General features: G+C 39.8%; 1 protein-coding gene across 1 annotated transcript; it reads right to left on the reverse strand.

Moving 5' to 3' along the window:
• On the reverse strand, window positions 1–24,523 carry KLHL6 (kelch like family member 6). Its single transcript, XM_088132184.1, has 7 exons — window positions 24,243–24,523; window positions 20,488–20,653; window positions 9,337–9,786; window positions 8,357–8,594; window positions 5,588–5,790; window positions 3,271–3,484; window positions 1–1,374 (listed from the first exon to the last, which is right to left on the reverse strand). Exons 1-7 carry the CDS (start codon window positions 24,503–24,505, stop codon window positions 1,073–1,075), a joined length of 1,836 nt encoding a protein of 611 aa, XP_087988310.1. The 5' UTR covers window positions 24,506–24,523; the 3' UTR covers window positions 1–1,072.
• Window positions 24,524–24,870: the final 347 nt, after the last annotated feature.

Below are 24,870 nucleotides of genomic sequence, written 5' to 3' on the forward strand. Positions count from 1 at the left end.
GTTGGTTTATTTTCATAGTTGTACTAAGGATGTTTTATTATATTTTTATGGATTCGCATACTTCAAAGTGGAGGAGAATTCTAGGATTGATTTAAGCTGGAGTTTGCAACCCTAGGTAACAAGATGGAGAACCTGGGCACTGCACAAGACTTTTACCTGCATTTCTTTATTTGTTGCTATCTATACCGTGTTGGGCAGAGGATGGGGGGGCTCTTCAATTACATTTATTCAAAAGGGTTATCTTCCTTTTGAATAAATATAATATGTGGGCTTTTATATATGTTTTCCATGAATGTTACATTGAGCTATTTCCCAAGCTTGTATTTTTTGTTTTTGAATTGTTATGTTTTTGGTCTACTGTGACCTACTGGACTTTTGGGAAGTAATCTCACAAATTAATTGTCATGGTGATAGTGCTGGGGGAGGCCGGCTTGTGCATTCACAAAATAGTTGCTATGTTATATATGCAGTTACAAAGCAGTTTTATCAGAAAGCAAACATTGTTCCCAACAAACCCCTATTTACCCTTGACTTTGTTTGTTCACAGGCGGCACTTCCAAATAAAAGTCTGGGCTCCAGCTATTCCCCATTTTATTTTCTAAGAATGCCTGGTGGACTTAACTGGAGTGATTTGCAGCATGTCAGCTTCCCCCTTTTTCCTTCATTTTCATCTATGAGTGCATTGGTGCCTATGGGCATAAGGCTACTTATTCTGCCCAGCATCTCTCTTTTTAGATGCAATTTTTCCCTTTGCACACATTATTCTATACAGTACATTCTTTTTAAACCAGAGAAGTGCACTGCAAAATCAGAGAAATGTGATAACTAAAGGATAATATTATTGTGGTTCACATATCATTTTGGGAAGTGCAAATGTATTCGTACTATGATGCATCTGTCTTTCCCATGCCTAGTCCAGATATGTTGACAATTTAACACATATAGGAGGAAATTGAGAAAATATACCACGCCAGCATAATTGTTCCATCCCAATAATCTCTTTAAAACCTTTGAGAAAATGAGGTATTTCATGAGCACTTATTCTTCATTTATCTTGAATCTTCCTTCAAAGTTACACTGAGATTGCTCCGGGCACTATCTTACGGATGTATGTATAGGATTTCCGCACAGTGACACTCCCATGATGTGAGACCCCACGAGGGAGGATGCATTCTTCTGTCAATTTCTGGGTCTCTGCATCCCAACACAGCACTGTGGCGATGACATCATTCTTCTCATCTCGTCCTCCAGTTATGAACAGTTTGTTGTTGCAAGGAGCAATCCCACAACTAGCACGTTCGTGATTTAATTGAGTCACAAGGCACCATGTGTCTTTGAGTGGGCTGTAAGAGTAGACTGCTCTCATTGCCCCACCTGGAAAGGGAAGATAGAAAATTATTCTTTTCAACAAGTGACTAGTTCTTAAATACATAAAGTGAACCCTCAATTTAACCAACTCCCATTAGTGGACTTTGGATGCAACAGATCAAATTTCTATCCAGATATCCCCCCGAAATAACAGAAAAGCTAACTACATCTGAAGCAGACAATCTAGATGAGGCAATTAAATTTATCTTAATTTTATGGCATTTATGATGATTTTCATCATTTGTGAAATGACATCATTTTGTAAACTACGTAAATCACTACAAATGATGTAATTTGTGGCTTAATGGACATTTATGGGAGAGTTATGGGCATTCCCTTTCCCCAACTGGCCCATTAAATTCAGGCTTGATTACACTACGCTTCAGAGTAACGTATTTATGTCAGAGTCTGGTTTCTTCGCCCCTCAATAGAACAATAGACTGAAAAAATAGACAACCAAAAGTTAATCTACTGTGAGACTAGGCTGAAGCTGCTATAATCTGAAGTAAGCAGAGAGGACAAAAGCCATGAATCTTGTTTAAAAATCCCCTTCCAGGGAGGTAGATAAGAAAGAAGCAAGTCATTAAGGAATCAAAGGAGAAATGTCAGGACTTGTAAATCAACAAGGCAAAAGTAGCTGTCAGACTTGTGAATCAACAAAGCAAGGACTTTGGGGGATAAAAGGGGTCCTGAAGCCTGCCCACTCTTTGAATTGTCCTGGATCCAGACTTGGGGCTTCAGTCCCTCTAGCTAGTGCTTAGTTGAGAAAGATGTGGATAAGTGGGGATGAGTGTGTGTGTGAGAGAGAGAAAAAGAGCAAATCTACATTGTAACTAGTAAAGTTTTGCTGCTACTTTAAATTCATTGGGCCCCCATGTATTCCTAAGAAGCTGATGTGCTTCAGTATTCCGTTGAAAGTGATTTGTGTGGGTGTTCCTAAGTATTTCCTGGCAATTGACCAGGGATGTGTGTCTTGTCTGCTCTAGCCACACCTACCTGGAAAACCCAGGCAGAAGCAAGGGGGGAGGGGCTTACAAGATTCATGTGCCTCAACAGGCTGTGAGTGAGTGACCATAAGTGCGCATGTAACACTACACCGAGGTTCATGATTACAGTGCATACTGACTCCAGGATGTCTATCACTTCACTCCCTACCCACATCCTGGAAGCTATAAGGTAGAATTCAAAAAGTTCTTATGATCTTTTGTACAGGATATTTAACGACTGAGAGTTGTTTTGATTGTGGTGAGATTAAAATCAATTCAAATCAAATTAAAATGGTACCTAGAAGCATATTAAATACACTACAAAGTTTTTTTGGCCATATCCTACTAGACTGTACATCAAAGAATTCCTTGTCTGTAAGTTTGTGAAAATGTGTGTGAAATTATTGTCAAGGGAGCTTGGCCTATACATAGGAAGTTGGGGGGGGGGGGGAGGCACATGACACACTCACTGAAAAAAAGCAAAATATAACTCTATTTCCTTACATTCAAAAGTTCATCTAAAAGCCTTGACATTCACATATACATGCCCATTCTGGACATAACACATATATAAGCAAGCATCATGCTAACTATTATATTATTTCTAAATGATTTTAGTAATACCACCATATTTATTCTCTTGTAGGAGAACCTACTAATAACCAATATCCTTAATTAGTAGTGTATCACCAGTAGTAATTTTACTACTGTATGCCAGCTATCATTACAATTCACTCCCTTCATATCTCTGGAAATATCTACATGATCTAATTAAAAAGAATATCACAAGTGATATTCACATATCCTTATGTGGCATTTGTGCAGTAAAGAAAAAAAAGTATAATTATAAAAAGTGTACCGAATTAATGAAAATATGCAAAATTCCTAAGCACATTAAAACAGCTGTTCAGCTTACCCACAACATAGATGTGGTCATGAAAAGTTGTAGCATTGACACACTTTGCTTCAACAGGCATAGGTGTTTTTAAGCACCAGTTGTTTGTTGTTGGATCATAGCACTGTATTTTGTCAGTAGCCAACTTCCCATTGGGTCCTCCTCCAATCACATAGAGTTTCTTTTTGTAACTAGCTGCTCCAAATGAGCTCACACTGATCATGAGAGGAACTGCCTTTATTGAAGTCAAACAAATAAAATAGATTAGGAATGTGCTGAAAATTAATCTTGATTTTACATGTCATATATATTATATTAGGAAGATGGAATGTATAAGTGAGTAGCAGTCTGAAGTAAGAACATACTGGTTGATTAGGAGAAGAATATTACAATAATAGAGAAAGGGAATGAAAAGTCGGTATAAAGCCTTTGTGGGTCAGAAGAAAACAATACTGAAATAGTTGTAGCGTTCATCAGGTAAGGAGTCAAAACTTGACAACACAGTTGTATTTGAAAGAAAGAAGGAAAGAAGAGGGTCAGATACAAACCGGTGGAATAAAGTGATATTCAAGTCTCTACTTGCCAATGGAGCAACTGGGTGGCTTTGGGCTAATCACTATCTCTGAACCCAACTCTTTCACAGGAATAAAATAAGGTACATTACCATGTACTGTATATCATCTTGAGCTCCCAAAAGAAAGGTGGGATGTAAACAAATGACTGAATCATAAAATGAAGGATGAGTTGTTACTCTTGAATAAAAAGTAAAAAAGACTGCTCAGCTCAGAGAATAAAGAGTGGATTCTATTTTATCCAGTACATTTATCATTTCACTTTTATATCCAGGCCTTTCTTTAAGGAGCATAGGACAGTGTACATTAGGTTACCTCATTTTCTGCTATTAATAAGCCAATGAGGCAGCTGAAAATAGTGGATGGTTGAAAGGATCCAATGATCAGTGTGGATCTTATCTGAATTAGGGGCCTCACTACTACTAGGGCTGGGCAATACTTCGGATTCAGTTCCAGAAAACTGCTTCAGAGCATGTGGAACTATAAACATAGCACTTAGCTGCAATTCTTTAAAACAGACACACCTTTTTCCAGGTTCATTTGAAATTTGAAAAGACCACCTACTCGATCCTGGGAAAAGAGATGGGTGCTCTAAAAAGGTACAGATGGATGCTACTTTCATGCTCCCACATACTCTGAAGAACCTTTTTAATACTGTATCCAAAGCATTACAAAGCCATACTGTACACAAGAAGGAAATCTTTCATGTGTACCAAATGAAGCAGCTTTCTTTCCAGTAGGAAAAAAAACAAAGGGTGGTATTCTGACCAGAACTGGATCTACAGCAGAAAGCAAAGGATTAAAGCCTCTTCTTCTAGCACCAGAACCGTGGTTCTGATCACCTTTCTCGCAGCTATTATTTATATTTTTACAAAAAACACTGTCATAGATTGCTAATCTCATGAATGCTATGATGCTTAATTCAGCTAAAAGAGAAACAACAGAACAATATTATTGTAACAGCATAACAAGAATTGTTATTAATTCAACAGAGTTGAACTAATTCCACAGGAATGAATTATATTGCAAAGCATAAGTAATGAAGTCTGCATGTGGGCAGGAGGAATCTAACATAGAATTCTAGAAGGCATTTCTTACATAGAATGGAAATAATATTTTAAAAAGAGAGAACAGAAAGTTTTTGCTGATAAATGGAAAACTAGTTTTGTAGGAAACATGTATCTAGATGTACATCTTTCTGTTTTAATTTAGACCCATGGAAATTGGCAAGTGAAGTAAAATATTAGCATACACGCACTGTTGTTTTTGCATTCTCAGTTCTGTGAATTCATACTAATGTAAAAGGGTGGGAAACAGGAATTGAGAGCAATACTACAATATTACAAAGGAACTGTCTATGAGCAGTGCTTTCCTCAGACCTGCGCACCATCTATATACACTGCATCTGAAATCAGCCTGGGATTTCTGATCTGCTTTGAGCAACAGCCAGAAGATCTTCACCTGCCAGAGCTGCTACATGCACTTTGAAAAATAGATGTGCTAAGTTTTGCATGTCTCTCTTGCATAATGTATATTCATACCGCATAGCTGATAATGCAGGATAGAATAAATGCTATGTTAATGCTCAGTGCATCAGCTGGCTAGTTCTACACTGCACTATAGATGCAGATTTTTTTTAAAAAAAGCATTTCTGATATTGTGTGTGAAAACACTATTTGTCTATTCACTTACATTAGATAGCAACATTGTGTTATTTTGGTCCTGTTTTCTGTTTCACTAATACTGAAAGTACATCTGTACTTTACCTCAGACCAACAGTTGTGAAAGGAATCATAAATCTCCACACTGTTAAGTCTTTGTACACCATCGAAACCTCCAAGCACATACACTTTGCCAGCCAAAACAGCCATTTTGTGCCTCCACCTTCCAACGTTCAAATATTCAATTTGGATCCATTTGTTGATGGATGAATTATACTTCCAGACTTCATGCTGTGTTTCTTTTCCTCCTGCAGCAAATGAAAATCAAATTCCATTTTTTTTTCCAAGATGCAGAACATATTCTCAACAACACTTTTTGTTCACATGCTCTCGTTAGAATCTTGACAATTATGCTGTAGTTTGTTTTTGTTGTTTACTAGTATTTTAGTCCTCATTGCTTAAGAGATAAACAGAACTAATCTCAAAAACCTCTGAAGCTTTTTTATATTATCAGATGTCTAAATACATCATTATGGTTTTAACTGGAGTAAAACAATAATAACTTCTATTCTGCTCTACAGGGTTTGTATATTTTAAAATTTTTAAACTTTTTGATAATGTTGCATTTTAATAATACCTTTTATAATTATTGTTTTTATCTGTTATTTTATTCAATTGTTGTATGCTGCCCAGAGTCGCTTTGTGTGAGATGGGCAGCTATATAAATGTGATATATAAATAAATAAATAAATAAACTTACTTGAAAAATTGGAAGGCTTGTTTATCTATTTATTGTGTTAGCTTTATATCCTGCCTTTTCTTCAGGAGCCCAAATATACATAGCATTCCCTCATCCAATATTTTTCCACAATAAAGTATTTTTCCCTGGGTTAAGAGTGTGACTAAAAGTTGCCCAGTAAGAGTTCATGGTTGAAAGTGGACTTAAACCTGAGTCCCCGCAGTGTCAATCTGCCACATTCTTTTCATGGCTGCACCTAGACATAGACAATCTTTTTGCACCAGGACACTGCATTTTCCTATTTAAATATTTTTTCAGCATCTGAAAGATGCAGGTGTGGCATAGATGTGGTAACATCACCAGGGAGGGCAGAATATATTGGTTCTTATTTTTGATCTGGTAGAGGATTGATCTGGTAGAGGTGGCGCAGCGGCTTAATGACGCTGAAAGTTGCCGGCCAGAAATGGTCGACGCTTCAGCGGTTCGAGTCCAGCCTTCGCGTTAGCAGGGTGAGCTCCTGTTTCCTCCCCAGTTCCTGTCAACCCAACAGTTCAAAAACTCAAGCGAGTAGATAAATGGGTACTCTCACTCCAGTGGGAGGAAAAATGCTGGCGGCGCCTTGCAAAAGGAGTTGGGAGCAGTTGCCGGTAAACGCAAAACCACGCTCGCCCGAAAAGGGCACGAAGCAACGGAAACCCCGCCTCCTGCGCTCGCCAGCTGGGCTCTGCTCTAGGAAGGAGGCACTGGCAAACCACTTCCGAAACACCTTGCCTTGAAGACTGCAAGAACTCGTCCAAGCAGTCACTGCAGAGTCGGTAACGACTGAGCGCAGATTTAAAAAAAAGAGAGAGAGAGGATTTGTAGGGTTTAAGATACTAAATAGATGCATCTATTTTGCACTTAAACTTTGCAAAACATTGGGACTAGGAAACCCTATGTGGCTGATGAACCACATGTTCTCCATCCTTGGCTATCACCTCAGCAGTATATACTGTATAAGAAGCAAAAGACTTGTTATATACTATTTATATTTGTATCTGTGGAGTCCTTGGGGTTCTCTGAGCTTGGTTGAGAACCCCAAGGACTCCACAGTCCAACCCTGAGCTACACATATTCTCTTCTATATTTGTATCTATCAGTTTATCTATTAATGCTATGTAGTGCTTTGGATCTCATTTCCAAAAGGCACTTAAGACTAATGGGAGCACAAATGTACCCCCCGTGTACATCAACTTAAAAGTAGCCAGGTGAGACCTTTGCACTCTTACACATGCTGAAGCACCTTTTGGAGATTAAGTCCAAAGTGCTGCACAGCCCTGCTATCTTAATCCCTTTCTTTCTTTCTTTGGCATAAACATAGTAAAGGCAGGGAAGGCAGTGTCTATACCCCATAGGCACAGAGCACCCACCTAGGCTCCTTCTTGCTGTTCACTCTGCATCCCACCTTTTTAACAAACCTGAATAAATGTGGGACCTTAATAGGAGCTGTAGCAAAGAAGTGTGGAGGAAGGAAGGAAGGGAGGGAGGGAGGGAGGGAGGGGAGGAGCAAGTGAGGAAAGAGTTGCCACCAATGCTGCTACAACATCTCCTCCACAGTTGCTCCAGATCAACCTTGCCTCAGCAGCAGGGCCACCACGAGCAGGTGTGCAAGTTGTGCACTGCATAAAAGCGCCATGACATGGGGGGCACCAAACGATGGGCATGGTAGTAGCCCAGTGCTGCATTGCAGGATGCCCGAAAGAAGTCCATCCAGTTACTACTGGTGTCTGCACATGCACTGTAGAAGAAAAGGGAGAATGAAACACCAGGAAGCTGCAGCTGCCACATGATGTGACTTGACACTCTGGCAGCAAAAAACATTTGCATAAAGGCACCGTACAGGTCAGCAGCAGGCCTGCTCAGCAGCATGGTTTCTTCTGAAAGCCTTTGGAACCTCTGACAGGTTCCCCAAAGATGCTGCCCTGGGAGAGAGCTCAACTTACACCCCTAGTTGCTTGCTTGCTAGCTTACTACTTACCTCTGTAACTATTCTTTCCAGAAGAAGGAGGGGGAGGCGGAGGGGGAGGAGGAGGAGGAGGAGGAGAAGAAGAAGGAGCAGCAGCAGCAGCAGCAGCAGCAGCTATTGTATTCCTTACCTGATATGTAGACTTCATTTCCTAATGTCACACAAGCAAACTCCACCCATTTTTTATTTTCATTTTCTAATTCTTGTTCTGTGTTTGGCAGTTTTGCCACTTCCAAACGACTGCGTCTCAAAGGATCAAGGCAAGTTACTTCTGATACAAATTTTTCATCCTTTGTGCATCCACCTATGATCATAAAGACCTCAGACTGGAATTCATGCATTCTGGGCTTTGTTCTTCCTGAAATTATCTAAACAAAAGCAAAATTAACCAGGTCAGTATTATTATTATAAAAATCTACCAACCAGCAACCACCTTCCCTACCTATAAATGTGTATTTAGGCCACAGATGCACACCTGTGTAGGGACTAGGAGCCACATTTGATTCTGAGGTCACATGTGGCTGAACTCAGTAACTGGGCAGGGCCATGACAAAAACGAAATTTAATTTACTTACAATTTCCCCTTTATGATATATAATAATTATAATTTGGTAGCAATTTTTGAAGAAGCTCTGGGGGCCACAACAAAGTCTTTAGGGAGACGCATGTAACCCTGACCCTTTCCACTGGCACCATTATCCTAAGCTAAAAAACATCATACATCAGAGAGATGATATGAAATTTGCTCATACCTAGATTTAATAACAATTTTCAGGTAGAAATGTAAACAATAATAAAACATTCCTGTGACAATTTAAGAACAGATTATTGTGGACTATTACACAGTTACAGGGGGAAATATAAAATTGTGGGGCCACAAAAGCTTACGCCACAAAAATATTTTGTGTTCCAGGAGCCACATGAGTTTTTAGAATATATCTCTGATTTAGAGCAAAAAGGTTGTTGAAGGCCATGAAGCCATTGTCCATGGAACAGATCAAAGTTCCATGAAGCAAGACACTCTCTCACCACAGAAGGTTGACTGCTGAATAACAGATTTGGATAATCTTTGTAGTGTAGTTCCCTTAATATTATCACATTTTCACTCACCTCATTTCCTGACAGATGGTACATTCTGGCTTCCTGAAGCAGAGGAAAGACATCAGGACACTGCCTGATAAGTGGATCTGTTTCAACAGCGTCTACAAAATACCAAGGGTCCAGAAGAGGCAAACGGACAGTCTCGAGGACATACGGTAGGAGTGGGAGCCTGTCCGCTATTTTGTAACGCACCCACTTCATAACTATCTGAAATACTTGAGCTTCTTCAGTGACACAGAGGTCATCACTCTTTAGCACGCAACACAAAATGTCTGCAGGCAACTCACAAACTTCATCATAATTCAGCACTTGTGTAAAATTCTGGACAATATAATTCTCAACTTGCTCCTTCAGTTTATCAAGGGAATGAGCATCAGCCAGCCTGAGAATCCCAACACAGTTTTCTGGATGTAAAGCTTCTTTAAGGAAACTGGAACAAGCTTCTACCATGCGCAAAAACTAAAAGCATAAGAAAAAGATATATTATATTATATTATATTATATTATATTATATTATATTATATTATATTATATTATATTATATTAATATTAATTCAATTTCTATAGCTGCCCATCTCAGACAAGTGACTCTGGGCAGTGAACAATAATAAAAACAGTTAAAACCAACACAAACGTAATACAAATATATATATATACAGTGGAACCTCGGTTTACGAACTTAATTCGTTCTGTGACTCTGGTCGCACCCCGAATTGGTCGCAACCCGAAGGAAATTTCCCCATAAGGTTCAATGTAATTACCGTTAATCCGTTCTGGCGTGGAGGACAGGGAGGCGGCTATTGCTTGGAGGGAGAGTCCCCCTCCCTACGACCACGTGTCAGGGGCGGAAAATGGCCGCGGACCACGTGTCAGGGGCAGAAAAATGGCCACGGACCACGTGTCAGGGGCGGAAAAATGGCCGTGGACCATGTGTCAGGGGCAGAAAATGGCCGTGGACCACGTGTCAGGGGCAGGAAAATGGGCGCGGACCATGTGTCAGGGGCGGAAAAATGGCCGCGGACCACGTGTCAGGGGCGGAAAATGGCCGCAGACCACATGTCAGGGGCGGAAAAATGGCCACGGACTGTGTCACGGGAGGGAAAATGGCCGCGTATCCTGTTCGTACCCCAAGGCGGAGTTCGCAAACCGAGGTAAATTTTTGCGGCCAGAGCTGGTCGTAACCCGAAAAGTTCGTTAACAGAGGCGTTCGTAACCTGAGGTACCACTGTATATAAATTCTCCTCTCACCCCTATGGGTGGTATGTATCTTCCTCAATCTCGGGTCCTCTACCAGAGGCCTGGAAGTTTAAGGGTTCTGTGCAATATCTTAGCTGTTCTTAGCACTGCACTCTTCTGGACAGAGAGCTCTGATGTTATTCCTGGGATCTGTTGGAGCCACTCTCCCAGCTTAGGAGTCACAGCCCCAAGTGCTCCTACCACCACTGGGACCACTTTGGCCTTTACTTTCCACATCCTCTCTGTTTCCTCCTTCAGGCCCTGGTACTTCTCCAGCTTTTCATGCTTCTTCTTCCTGATGTTGCTGTCACTTGGCACTGCTACATTTATCACCACCACTGTCTTCTGGTCCTTGTCTACTATCACGATGTCTGATTGATCGGCCAGTACCTGCCTGTCTGTCTGGATCTGGAAGTCCCACAGGATCTTAGCCCTGTTGTTCTCCACGATCTTCTGTGGAATCTCCCTTCTGAACTTGGGGTGGGGGTCTAGCCCATATACTGTGCAGATGTTCCTGTACACAATGCCAGCTACTTGGTTGTGCCATTCAGTATATGCTGTTCCTGCCTGCATCTTACACCCTGCCACTATGTGTTGGACTGTCTCTGAGGCCTCTTTGCACAATCTGCACCTTGGGTCCTATCTAGTGTGGTAGACCCCTGCTTCTATGGATCTGGTGCTTAGTGCCTGTTCTTGTGCTGCTATGATCAGTTCCTCAGTGCTGTCTTTTAGTCCGGCCCTTTCCAGCCACTGATAGGATTTCCCAATGTCAGCCACCTCAGCTATCTGTTGATGGTACGTCCCATGCAGGGTCTTATCTTGCCATGGTACTTCCTCCACTTGAACTTCCTCCCATGTCTGCTGCTGCCTCAGGCATTCTCACAGCAACTCATCTTTGGGTGCCATCTTACTGATGTACTCCTGGATACTCCAGGTTTCATCCAGAACAGTGGCTTTGACACTCATCAGACCCTGCCCACCCTCTTTGTGGCTGGTGTACAATCTCTGGGTGTTGGACTTGGGGTGGAAACCTCCATACATTGCAAGGTGCTTCCAGGCCTTCACATCGGCAGCCTCCATGTCCTCCTTTGGCCAGCTCACTATACCAGCAGGGTATCTGATGACTGGCAGGGTGTACGTGTTGATGGCATGGATCTTGTTCTTCCCATTGAGCTGGCTCTTCAGGACCTGTCTTATCCTTTGGTGGTACTTGGATGTTGCTGTCTTCCTTGCCTCCTCATCATGGTTCCCATGTGACTGTGGGATACCAAGGTATTTATAGCTGGTCTCTATGTCTGCTACATGGCCCACAGGTAGTTCCACTCCATCGGTCTTAACTACCTTCCCTCTTTTTACTATCATCCTTCTCCAGTCCGAATGACATCCCAACATCCTCACTGTAGATCCGTGTCAGGTGGATCAGTGAGTCGATATCTCGTTCACTCTTACCATACAGCTTGATGTCATCTATGTAGAGGAGGTGGCTGATGGTGATTCTACTCTTGAACTTGTACCCGTATCCAGTCCTTGTGATTATCTGGCTGAGGAGGTTTAAGCCTATGCAGAACAGCAGTGGGGACAGTGCATCACCTTGGTATATGCCGCACTTGATGGCCACTTGTGTGAGCTGACTTGAGTTGACTTCCAGTGTTGTCTTCCACAGTCCCACTGAGTTCTTGAGGAAGGTCCTTAGTGTCCTGTTGACTTTGTATAGCGCCAGGCATTCACAGATCCATGAGTGTGGCATTGAGTCATAGGCTTTCCTGTAGTCAATCCAGGCTGTGCTCAGATTGGTCTGCCTAGACCTTGAGTCTCAGGCAACTGTTCTATCCATGAGCAACTGGTGTTCTGAGCCTCTGGTGTTGTTCCCAATGCCCTTCTGAGCTGTGCTCATGTACTGGCCCATGTGGTCTTGTAGCTTGGTAGCTAAGATGCCTGATAGAACTTTCCATGTTGTGGGGAGGCAGGTTATTGGCCAGTAGTTGGATGGTGCTGTTCCTTTGTGGAGGTCTTTCATGATCAGCACTGTCCTTCCTTGTGTTAGCCAGTCTGGGTGGGAGCCTGTTGCTAGCAGCTGGTTCATCTGTGCTGCTAGGCATTCATGCACTGCTGTTAGTTTCTTTAGCTAGTAGGTGTGGATCATGTCCAGGCCAGGTGCTGTCCAGCTCTTCATGTTCTTGACCGACTGTTGGAAGTCAGCTACTGTGATGGTGACTGGTTCCTGTTTGGGGAGATTGCTGTGGTCTGCTTTCAGGCCCTGCAGCCACTTTGCATTGGTGTTATGTGTCTTCTCTTTCTCCCATATGTTCTTCCAGTACTGTTCAGTTTCTGCTGCTGGTGGCTCTGCTGTTACTCTGCAGTTGGGAGTACACCTTGGATGGTTCTTTGGAGAACAGGGCATTTATCTTCTTGGCCTCTGCTTGTCTAGTGTATTTCCTTAGCCTGGTAGCCAGTGCTGTGAGCCTTTGTTTAGCAGTCTCTAGGGCTTCAGATAGAGTCAGGCCCATGTATTTTTTCAGTAGCCAAGTCTTATCCTTAATCTCCACATCCTTCTGTAATTCCACCAGCTGACTGACTTCTCTCCGAGTTGCCTTGATTTTAGTCTCCAATCTCATTTTCCGGGGGGGGGGGGGTAAGTACTGCTGTTCTTCTTGATCGTGTAGCCAAGCATTTCCAGGATTACAGCAGCTGTAGTGTATATCAGTTCATTGGTTTGAGTTATGGTGGTAGTAGGGATTGTCTGGAGGGCTCTATTGGCATCTTCTAGCATACTATCCGATGGTACTTCTCCACTGAGCCTTGGTAATTGGTCTCGAGGGTTGACTGTAGCTAGTTTATCCATGATCTTATGCTTCATATCAGCTGCTGTGCTCTGTAATAGAAGGGGTGGCAGTGACATTCCAGCTTCAGGTGTTGGCTGCACATCCAGTTGTTCTTCCAGGTCTGCTTGAGTCCAGGCTATAATGTGGAGTTGGTCTATCTCAAGTAAGAGCAGCTTCCTCTTCACTATGTTGAAGCACTGGGTAACTAGTTGTTTCTCAGTTAGTGTGGATGTAGGTCTTCTGTCTACCCATAGTTCTCTCATACATTTCATATATCCCCTCTCATTATGTCTGCTGTTGTAGTAGCATTCCATCAATTCCGAGTTCTCTTGTCTCGTCCATGTATGGTTTGTTCCAGTAGCTCACTTATCGTCAGATTGTCCTGGTTCCCCAACATCTGACACAGACCTTGTTAATCCGGGCGATGTCCAAGCCGGCATGACTCCCTTAGTTCGTGTCACCCTCATATTTGAGGTAGGCAGGTAACGCATTAGGGGGTCTTTGCCCAAGGACCCCTACTGGTAAGGTTGGTACCAGCCGGGATTTGAACCCCAGTCTCCTGCGTGTTCTAACCACTACACTATCCAGCCGCTCATATATGTGTGTGTGTGTGTGTGTGTACACACACATACACACACACACACACACACTGAGAAATTATAACCTTCGGTATCAGTATAGCCAGGAAACAGAGCACTTATTATACAGACTATCTTCTTGTGTGTTCCTTTTCCTGCTCTTGAAAACCTTAAGAACATGAGGAACAACAGTGTTGATTGGTGTGTAAAGTACCCAAATTCTAATCTTACAATTTCTACCCATTGTTTCTTGTTAGATAGTTCAAATTTGTGTGTGCTTCAGTTGATGCTAATGTTACTTATGTGGTAGCAATTCATGGTTGAAATGTTTTCTTCTCACAGTTGACCTTGATACAGTTCAAGGGGGAAAAAACAGGTACAAAAGGGAGTATCTAGTACTATAAAGAGGGAAAGAAAAGCCAGAGAGCAATAAACTTTCACCATGAACATAGATAATAAGTGAAGATACCAGCAGAAACATGACTTGAATGAGGAGAGGGGTGAAAAGATAAGCAGCAGCAGCCAGGCAAGTCTTCACAACCACCTGAAAGCATGGAAGCCGAGTCCTGTATCTAAAATATAAGAAGTGCCCTGATGGATCAGGCCAAAAATTCATTCTGTAGAAAACAATAACCAACCAGATATATCCTAGTAATTCACAAATTGCATATGAGGGCAAGAGTCTTCCTTCACAGTTGTTCCCTAAATGCAACTGATATGATGCCTTTGATTCTGGGGGTACTAGGGTAATAAATTACCTCAAGAACTGTAAGGTTTGCATATCACCCTGATAAATAGCAGGCTATATTCAATATCCAGGGTTTTGCATTCAGCGGCAATTGGTACTTTTCAACAAACATTTAACCTTTCATATGATAGTGAATGTGTATGCATATTAATCTTAGTAGAATACCACAACAGACAAGATTTTCCCAGAAGCCATCTATGACAGAAGGTAGATTAAGGTCTATTGACAGTTCTCTGGATGAGTAGAAGTAGATCAGCAAGGGTTTTAACTCCCAGTTGTTTAATAAGGGCAACAATAAAATATATTGTTGATATAAAAATATATTGTTGATATTTCCATTGTACTCCTGAAATTAGGCAATATGGAGCAATTTATTTTAATTACTTCCCAAATAAATATTCTGCTGACGGCCCTCAGTAATATTACTGAAACACATATTTAAGGGATTAGAATAAATACTTAATAACCAATATTGGTTACACAATATTGTTAGTTCAGTAAGGCTAATAATTTAGTTTGATATGAATGCTTTTATTAATTACTATATCATTAAAATAATCAGTCCCTACAAGGGTGTAATTTGTTTACATTATACTGAGTTCATAACTCATTTGTTGCATATGATCCAGGTAATTTTCCTAAAGCAGCAGCTGCATCAGTTTAAGGGGTAGAACATATGTTTCTTCTCTCAGATAATGGAACTTCTGTAGTCTCCAATGCAGCTCTGGTATGTCCTTGCTCAGCTGTAAAATGACTAGATATTGCTGTTGGATAAGAAGGCTGGGAATACTGGAAAGTGTGGCCCACTACATCAAGAGACCATCATGTTGGAGAACCTGTACTGTGTCATGACCTCTAATACCAGTATCCAGTGAAGGGTCTTATAAGGAAGTAGAGTTATATGAGACTCATAAGAAAACTGTATATCCTATGAACATTATTCTTTTTTTTAAATACATTTGATATTGGGGGCACACATCCAGCCTTTAAAAAGTTAGGGCAGAGGACAAACAATATAACAAGGCTAGACCATGTCACCATCCATTCAATATTAACTGGATAAGGGCACTTGGTTTAACGCAACCATATTGTCAAAATTATCAAATTATAGAATGAGAAAAAATGTTACCATATTTGGACCATGCTGATAAATATTTTCTAAATATATGAATATTCTAAATATTCATTCAGTTACTCTAAGAGATATCAGCGTCTGGAATCAGCCTGGCCATAAGGCTGTTATACAACCATGTCAGGTGTAAATATTGGAAGACAGCAGTGGCAACTTGCTAGCCATTTCTCAAAACCCTCTGCCAAATGTCCTTTGTTGAAGAACCAAGTTGTGTGTGTCACACAGTGTTCTGGCTACCCTCAGATATCAGGAATGATACTATTTCCTTCCCAGTATTATAGTAAGATTCAACCATCAGTGCAGTAAGCTTGCACACACAGGATGAGTCCAATGCTGGTTCAAGTGATTTTGAAGTGTCTGAGCTAAAGATGATGCCTCTCCACATGTCATGTACAAAGCAACAACAGTGACAACCGAATCTTACTTCAAAACTGGTGCAGGACAGTTACCTCTAGTGGCCCATTAAGGGCAGAACTGTTCTTTCTTCCCACATCTCCCTGCTTCTCAGGATCTGTTTCCCGAACCAACTGCTTAATTCTGCTTAATAAGAAAAGTGCCATCTTGTCTTGTGCTTTAGGCATCAAAATAGATTGGTCAAGTCCTGGTAATACCACATGAGTTTCTTCTTAACAGCTGATGAAACCCCAAAATAGTTTCTTGTTTGCTGTACATAAATTGGCTACAGCTAAAGCACCGCATAGTTTTAAAAAGTAATTAAAAGGAAAAGAGAGAAGTGAAAACCCAGAGACAGTTTAATAGCGCATGTAGAATTTTTAAATTATTCAGAGCAGAATCTTGTCTTCCGAACCATGTCCTGTTGACATATTTAGGTTGCTTACAAAAACTGAAAATTAACAGACCTGGCCTATAAACCACTTGTTTCCTGTTTTTAGAGATACATGTGGGGAAATGTTTAGTTTAGTATTTCCAATGAAGCTTATTTAATTAGTAGTCCATCTGATGTTGCATAATTTGTCATATTAGATACATATCCCAGACAAGTAATGATGATTTTAGCCATTCCATTACTTAATGAGACAAGAATTACAGATAGTTGTTCTCTTCAATCCTGCAGAAGAGAAACTACTGATGCACTTTCCCCTATTGTGAGGTAGGAGACTTACAAAATCTGAAGTAGACATCCTAAAGGAGACTTGCCATCTGAAAATAAGTAAAAGTGTAAATGCCTTTCCAAAAGTGGCTCTCCAAAAGAGAGAAATCTGTAGTCTCAGCCCTTGCACGATGTTGTCTTGCCCATTCTGCATGACTGCCTCATTCACTGTTCCCATAAAAATGTTATAGGTGTCCCCTGGCTATCGGAAGGGTGCCCTCATATGTACTGTATTACAAAGTGTCTACCAATGCCTCCATCTTAATTCTGCTACTTTTTTATGTTGAAGGCCAAAACAGAGTTTATTCATTTTTACTCTTGGATTTATATCTTCCTTTCTTACAGGTAAGAAAGGAGCTCAAGGTAGTACATGCAGCACTTGTTCCTCCAATTTTCCTCACAACAAGCCTATGAGGTTGAGCTGAGAGAGTGTGACTGACCCAAAATCACTGCCTCGTTCACTGTTCCCATAAAAATGTAATATGTGTCCCCTGGCTACCAGAAGGGTGCCCTAATATGTACTGTAAACTGACCCAACCAGTTTTCCTGACTGAGAGTGAACCTCCTGTCAGGGCACCTCCAAAAGGTAATACTAGGGGTCTAATGCTTGACTCTTAGGTCATTGATCTATGATCTCAATGGCTCTATCCTGTCTTCTGTGCTTTATAACATCTACATCTACCACTTATAATTTATATTCAGAGCTTTGGAGGAGGTTGCCATCAGTATGCTGATAACATCTAACTATACTATTCAGTACTGTACTGACTCCATGAAACAATCAGCACCCTTGAACATGCGTAAGCTTGATAACAGGCTGGATGGGAGAGTAGAACTGAAATTCAATCCAGAGAAGGCAGAGGTACTGTTGGGAAAGAAAAAGTTGGATATGGGAATTAAGGTACCATTGTTCTGGATGGGGTTATGCAGACGGACTTTGTTATCTATGGTCACATTATCTGCTGTTTCATGTATTCACAGTTAATAAATATGGAGAGAACTTGTTATTTCTATCTCTTTTACCTATAAACAGTTTCACATGTTTTGTTCTGTCCCCCATTTTGCACATGCACAATTCACATCCAGACTGCACCCCCAATTTCCTAGCAATCCTGGTAATTTGTAGCATTCTGGCCTTATATGGTTATCTCCTCCCCGCATGTTATATCCTTCATAGTAAAAATAAGTTGGAAAATATACAGTGGGAAAGTGGGAAATAAGAGGTAAGAGATACAGTATCCTTATTTCTGCTTTTCTGTGATTTGGAGATAGGATTTTGGGGTTATTTTCAAGAGTTATGGAAACTACTCCCACCCCTCCACCAATTCACATAGCTCACAGGCTCATTATCCACAATTTTTTTTACCCATAGTTATATACTGGAACATAACATGCAGATAAAGAGGTCCACCTTCATCTTCCAGAACGAGCAGTTTCATAATATAGAAATATTTCTTGATCCACCACTATCACTAGATTTGCAGGTATGATGAGAGTGTGTCTGCCCAATTATGGCTAGTGAGTCTATTGTGATCCTTCCTCAGTAATCCAGACTTAGCAACATTTATTTACACTTTGGTTGCAACCTGTAACATCATTGCAGTGCACCTGAAAAGCTTCCAGAAATTGCAATTGATATACAGTACAATGCAATAGCTAAGCTGCTGACCAATGCAAGGTACAGGAATCACACAGTTCCTGTATTGAAAGATCTGCACTGGCTATCAGTTGCCTACCAGATACATTTCAAAGTATTGATCTTTAAAGCCCTAAAGGGCTTAGGGCAGAACTGCCTCTCTCACTATGAATTTGCCCAGCTACTCAAATCAACAGGAGGGGCCGTTTTAAAGATATCCCCCAATTACAGAAAGCTGGTCTATCTGGTCTGCAGGAAAGAGACTTTTCCTGCAGGTTCCCAGGCTGTAAACTGAGCTCCTCAGGGAGATTCCACAGCTTGGGAGCTACACAAGAGAAGTTGGAATTGGCTATCAGTAATGCAAAAAACAGTTTAGAAATACAATCGTATACATACAGTAGTTACAAGACAATGAGCCCTGCTAAACATAAGGGATCTAAAAATCCATTTGCCTTACTTGTGAAAGTAGGCTGAGTACCCTGTTCATATATCATATATCTAGGGTAATATATTCCCACATAGGGAGGGGCTAACAAGAAGATCTCCTGCCTAGCAGTTGTGACCATTTTACTCAGCATTTTGCTGTCCAAGATCTGCCAAAGAAGTGACTCTTCCTAGGGATCATTTGACTGTTATCAGGATGCTTTTTGGCCTATGGACCAGAGTTTAGAATGCTTTCTGGTATGACCTTGTCACTTGTGGGCTTGATGCATGCTCCTCCTGGTTCCTACCTACAGCCATGATGTGTATAACAACTTGAATGAAGGAGAATGCCTTGGTTCAGGACAATGAGATACTGGCAGCCTTGGAAGAGGCTGTGGTGAACCCTGTCTTTAGAGCCCCCCTGCCCGATCCAGTGGGGTTTGATAATTAAGCAGATGTTAGGGACTCAGCTGTAGAGCACTGTCCAAAAAGTGGATTACCAGTCCAAGTTCTGGGCATTGGTCACTCTAGTAGATGACATCTGTCAGGACGTGGATGGGAGTCATGCATTCTCTTGGTCCTATTAGGCCTTTTGGCAGCTTTTGATACCATTAACCATGGTATTCTCCTAGAATGCCTAAGAGGTTAGGATTGGGGGCACTGTCTTGCAGTGGTTCTGTTTCTACCTCAGTGGGTAGTTCCAATGAATAACAGAGGTGAGGTACACCCAGTGGCCTCTTTCTTGTGGGGTGCCATAATCATATATTTTATTATCAGTTATGTGTTATCATATATTGTTATTACTGTTTCAGTTTTTCAGTTTTTGTTATGTGATTTTGTGCTATGTTACTATTGGGGTTAAGAGTTATTTAACGTTACAATGGGCATTTTGTTGTAAGTTATATAGTAAGCAATCACGAGTCCAACAGATTGGTGGTTCACACATTTAATAAATAAATAAATAAAATGTTTAAAATAGATGGAACAACCAGTGGAGTCAAAGTTTCATTGTAACATTTAGATTACTTAAAACATAACTCAAAAATTTCATCTTGTTGTACAGTACATTTGCAATATTTGCAAAAAGTTAATACAGGTAATCCTCATTTAGCGACTGTTTGCAGTTACAACGGTGATGAAAAAGTAATGTTACAACCAATACTTGCATTTACAGCCTTCACAGGTCTGTAAAGCAAAGGAAAGCTGAAGTAAGACTGTAAGCACTGTCGTGGTTTCACTTAGTAACCGCTTCACTCAGTGACCATATGCTGGTCCCAATTGTGGTCGCTAAATGAGTACTACCTGTATAGAAATATTTATAAAGAATGTAAAGTAAACAGCCATTAATTGGCTATGCTTATAAAGGCTATGAATTAAATGTACTGTAGCTGTTAAATAAAATTGATTCATAGCTTAGTCTTATATGTGCATTGGGCCTATATATATTTTCCATTTACTACAAGCACTCACTAACCTGAAAAAGGCTGGCAGCTTCAAGGACTTTCTGCACATTTTCCTTGGTAATCAGCACTTTGCTGGTATATGTATAGTCCAAAAGAATCTGCATTGTTTCTGCATCAACTCCCTTAATAACTATTTTTTCTTCATTCTTTTCTTTTAAGTCATTGCAAAACATTGCCCTAAAGGGGGGAAAAGAGACAGTTTCAGTAAATCTAGAAAATCCAGTCAGTCTGCAAAATGTTCTGGAAATAAGTGTGCAATGCCACTTAAATTATTTCACTTATTATACCACAGTAGATCAGTATTACAGCAAGCACGCACAGGGACTTTTGATTTCAGTATGACCAAACAAATATTCCAATATTACACCAAAGCAGTGGGACATTAATACCTCAGAGCAAAGAGATTGTGCTTTCATTGGATTGAACAAACACTTAATAGTTATTCCAAGACAGGGTGATTTTATTTTCATTTTGATAATAATTTTCCGAGAAGTGGGGGTGGGATTATAACACCAGTGTAAGGAGGTCTTTCGTTTTGGTTTGATCCAACACTTCATTACCACCATAGATGAAATAACATTTATAACATAAATGATATATTAATGAACAAGGGTATGAAATAAGGTTGGCTCCTACACTATTTAATACTATATCTCTGTCAATGATCTGGAGACTACATCACTTCAGTTTGATGGTCAATGCCTATTATTAGCCAAAAGGAAAACTTGTTATATGCAGATGATGCTGTTCTTCTTTCATGTACTAGATTGGGCTTGAAACGCCTACCTGAGGCACTAGTTAAGTATTGCCAGGAAAATAAACTATAATAAAACTAAACTTTTGGTTTTCAAAAAAAAAAAAAGTACAGATGGAAAATTCAAGATCGTGAGATAACACAAGTGGAGAATTTTAGTTATTTGGACATTGTATTTAATCATGCTCTATCCTGGCAACATCATTGCAAGGCAATACTTCTGAAAGCAAAATCTACTATGATGGCCTTGCTTCAATATTTTTATTCAAAAGGAGGGAGATTTGTTCCTGCAGCAATACAGATTTTTAATGCAAAAATTGCATCTCAAATTTTATATGTAATCCAGCAATTTGGATTACATTTGCCAATAATATCATAGCCCAACTGCAGGTGAAATATTTAAGACCTCTTTTAAGTGTTCCAAGTTGAGTTCCAAACTGTTATTCTCTGGAAACTGGGCAATGCCCTTTGAAAACAAAGGCTTGGCTAAACCTATTATGTTTTGGTTGCAAATATATGTTTTTAAAAACAAGAAAGGATTGCTTCATGAAATCCCAAATGAATCTTTTGTAAATACATGGTTTAAACAGGTGACCCAAAAGATTAGTCAGATTGGCATTGATCCTGATGATTTATTTCCCAGGGGTATGACAGCAGTATATCATTGTATTAAACAAAGATTATGGAATAATTCAGTACAGGAATTAATTGCTAAAGCCAAAGTTCCAAGTTCACCTATAACTTTTGGAATTAATTACAGATAAACCTTTCAGCTCCCTATATATCTTAATAGTTTATATTTAAGTAAATACAGTATAGTCTTTTCAAAAGCCAGATTAAATATATTGCCATCAGATAAGCTATATGGTAGATTTCAAAAAATCCTCATCTCTCAAAGATTTCGTCTCTGTTATGGTATTGATCTTGAAACGGTGGATCATATTTTATTGTATTATGAATTTTATAAGAATCTTGGTAGGATGTTATCTGGCCTATGTATAAAATCAAGACCAGGAAGAGATACTTCTGAGTATGTTAAAATGTTACGTTCAGATGAAAATCCTAAAATTACAGAGGCAACAGACAGATTTTTAACTAAGGTTATAAAAACAAGGTCTTTAGCAACACATCAACAAGTTGTGGTTTAAAGTGTTTTATGTAATATTTATCAAATACTTCATTTGTTAAATATTTTTATCTAATGCCAAATTTTAGATTATATTTGTAACTTGCTATTTGGGCCTTCTGGCCATAAATAATAATAAATAACAACAACAACAACAACATTTTATACCAGTCCATACTAAGGCTTACTTTCCCACCAGGTTCACAATAGGTTTGTTATTATAAATTATCTATCTATCTATCTATCTATCTATCTATCTATCTATCTATCTATCTATCTATCTATCTTTGTATGGTCTCCCATCTCACAAGAGCATATCATACCAATAATGAAAAGGAGTATTGTAATATACTACCAACAGCTACCAGGCGAGGTTGCACAAGCAACTATTAAATGGCAGCCAAAAGACAAAGAAAACTCTCATTCACTGCTGCAATCTAGTTTTGCAACCCAGATCTGGTACTCCTTTTTTGGGTGTGTGCCTTTGAGTCAATCTTGACCTCTGGTAACTGCCTGGACTAGTCTCCACAGTTTAATTGGAAGATTTTCAGAAGTGGTTTGCCCTTGCCTCCTTCTTAGAGCTGAGAGAAAGTGACTAGCCCAAGGTCACCCAGCTGGCTTTGTGCCTAAGGCAGGACTAGAACTCACTGTCTCCCGATTTCTAGCCTGGTGCCTTAACTACTACACCAAACTGGCTCAGTATTAGATCCAACAAGAAAAAGGGAAAAGCCCTACACAAGTCTCCAAAAGGAAAAGGAGATTAAAAACTTACAGGCTTTCCCAAGTTAGATATATACATATATTGTAATTATTATCCCTTTCCTGGTGATGAAACAACCTGTGGGTTGTTTGTTTTACAGTTATAGTAGTAAAATTATTACTAGTACTACTAGTGCAATTTTTATCATTTTAAAATCTACTATAATAAATATGCAGGCTGCAAATCCCCAAACTACATTCGCTGAAAGGAATGGATTGACTGACCTTGCATTAGATACTAAAAATGATTATTCTCCTGTTAATAATATATATGTTTCTAACTATACATTAAATGAAAGTCCTCTCAGTAAAAGTGCATTACATGCTGGATTTTTTCCTTTGCTTGTTTTGTTTTTATATAGAGAAAATGGCCCTTTGGGCTTTGGTGTTATAGAATCATAAAATGTTAGAGTTGAAATTGCTCTTGGACATAATCTACATACTCCAGTTCCCTGTTCTGCGTAGGGAATAGCTTCACTTGTGGATAACAGACACAATATTTTTGACAAAACAAACATGAGGAAAACTGAAAAGTCCTGTGTCAAGTTCAATAAAATGCCAATTTATCTGACAAAGTGTTAGACCACGCAAGGATCTGTAAAATTATAAAACACAGATCCCAGGGAAGACTTCTCCAGGACTGTCTGCAATATTTCCACTTTTTCTTTTTTTAATTGAATCTCCCTACTGCAAAAGGGAGATCACAACTTGACCTACATAAGTAGATATTGCTTCCTAATATTTTATAATTTCTCAAAATAGCTTTTAAAACTGTAGAACGTGAACAAAAATAGGAACTGAAGATACTCATTCTTCCCTGCTTGATTATTTCTTGATTCCCATATGGAAATACCTTGAAAAAAAATCTCATCCAAATTCCACGTTAAAAAATCTAGCATTCTTAGTTGATTTGTCTGAATCCTTGAAACATGGATGCTATAGTGTTCATAACACTGGCTATACACTTCTTATAGCATCACTCCAAATACAGACTTTTTGGAAGCATACAGAATACAGGTAGATTCAAATCAATGATTTGAAAATTTAGCTTTATCATTCCACTTGCTAAGTTGATGGGGGCTTTGTACCGTCCAGTAAAGAGGTCTTATTTTAAATATCTCCCTTACCTAAAATAATTGCTTGCTGCTGCAAGGACCACACGGTGGCACGAGAATTGCATGCTGCCAACACACAGGGTAACGTCTGTGAGAGAGTTTTCTAGACGGAGATTCTCCAAGCCATTCTGTAGGACCATGGATAAGCCTGTATCATTAAATTTAACCCTTTCATTGAGAGAAACTTCCATAAATTCTCCCATGTTCCTGGTACATTCATTTTCCAAAGGCAATATAGATTGATCTTCCAAGTCCTTCTTCACCATGTCCCCCATGTTTGATCACCAGCAGCATTTCATGCCATTGATACTTCAATTAAAGATAGTTTCTGAGCTTTAGACAAGTCACGCTGCAGAAGTAAGACGGATTTCCTGTGAGGGCCTCCCCACTTATCTACAGCTGTCACACTCACATAACAGGAAGCCTTGCACTTTCTCATCCTGTTAACACAAACAAAGTCAGTTGTTTTCTAAATCTTATATATTTCAAGTAGTTTTTGTATACCTAAAGAAGACTTTCAGATGCCTCTGAATATGAGAAGACTACAATTTATAGCGAATAGTATTAAAGCTGTTCTGAAATTTCCCCCTTTTTTTCTTTTTTGCAGTGTAATTTGACTGAAATTAATTTAAATATATTT

This window comes from Python bivittatus, unplaced genomic scaffold (genome assembly GCF_059951505.1).
Source record: "Python bivittatus isolate LINGU-HERP-01145 unplaced genomic scaffold, Pbiv_v1 ctg000980_np1212, whole genome shotgun sequence".
In the NCBI taxonomy this organism is placed as follows: Eukaryota; Metazoa; Chordata; class Lepidosauria; order Squamata; family Pythonidae; genus Python; species Python bivittatus.

Excerpts from the sequence above, each read along its gene's own strand:
- KLHL6 (XM_088132184.1), bottom strand. The coding sequence starts at position 24,505 with ATGGGGGACATGGTGAAGAAGGACTTGGAAGATCAATCTATATTGCCT. Across the intron at positions 5,791-8,356 it reads AAATGAAGTCTACATATCAG|GAGGAAAAGAAACACAGCAT; the intron begins GTAAGGAATACA and ends CATTTGCTGCAG. Across the intron at positions 3,485-5,587 it reads TTCACAACTGTTGGTCTGAG|GCAGTTCCTCTCATGATCAG; the intron begins GTAAAGTACAGA and ends ACTTCAATAAAG.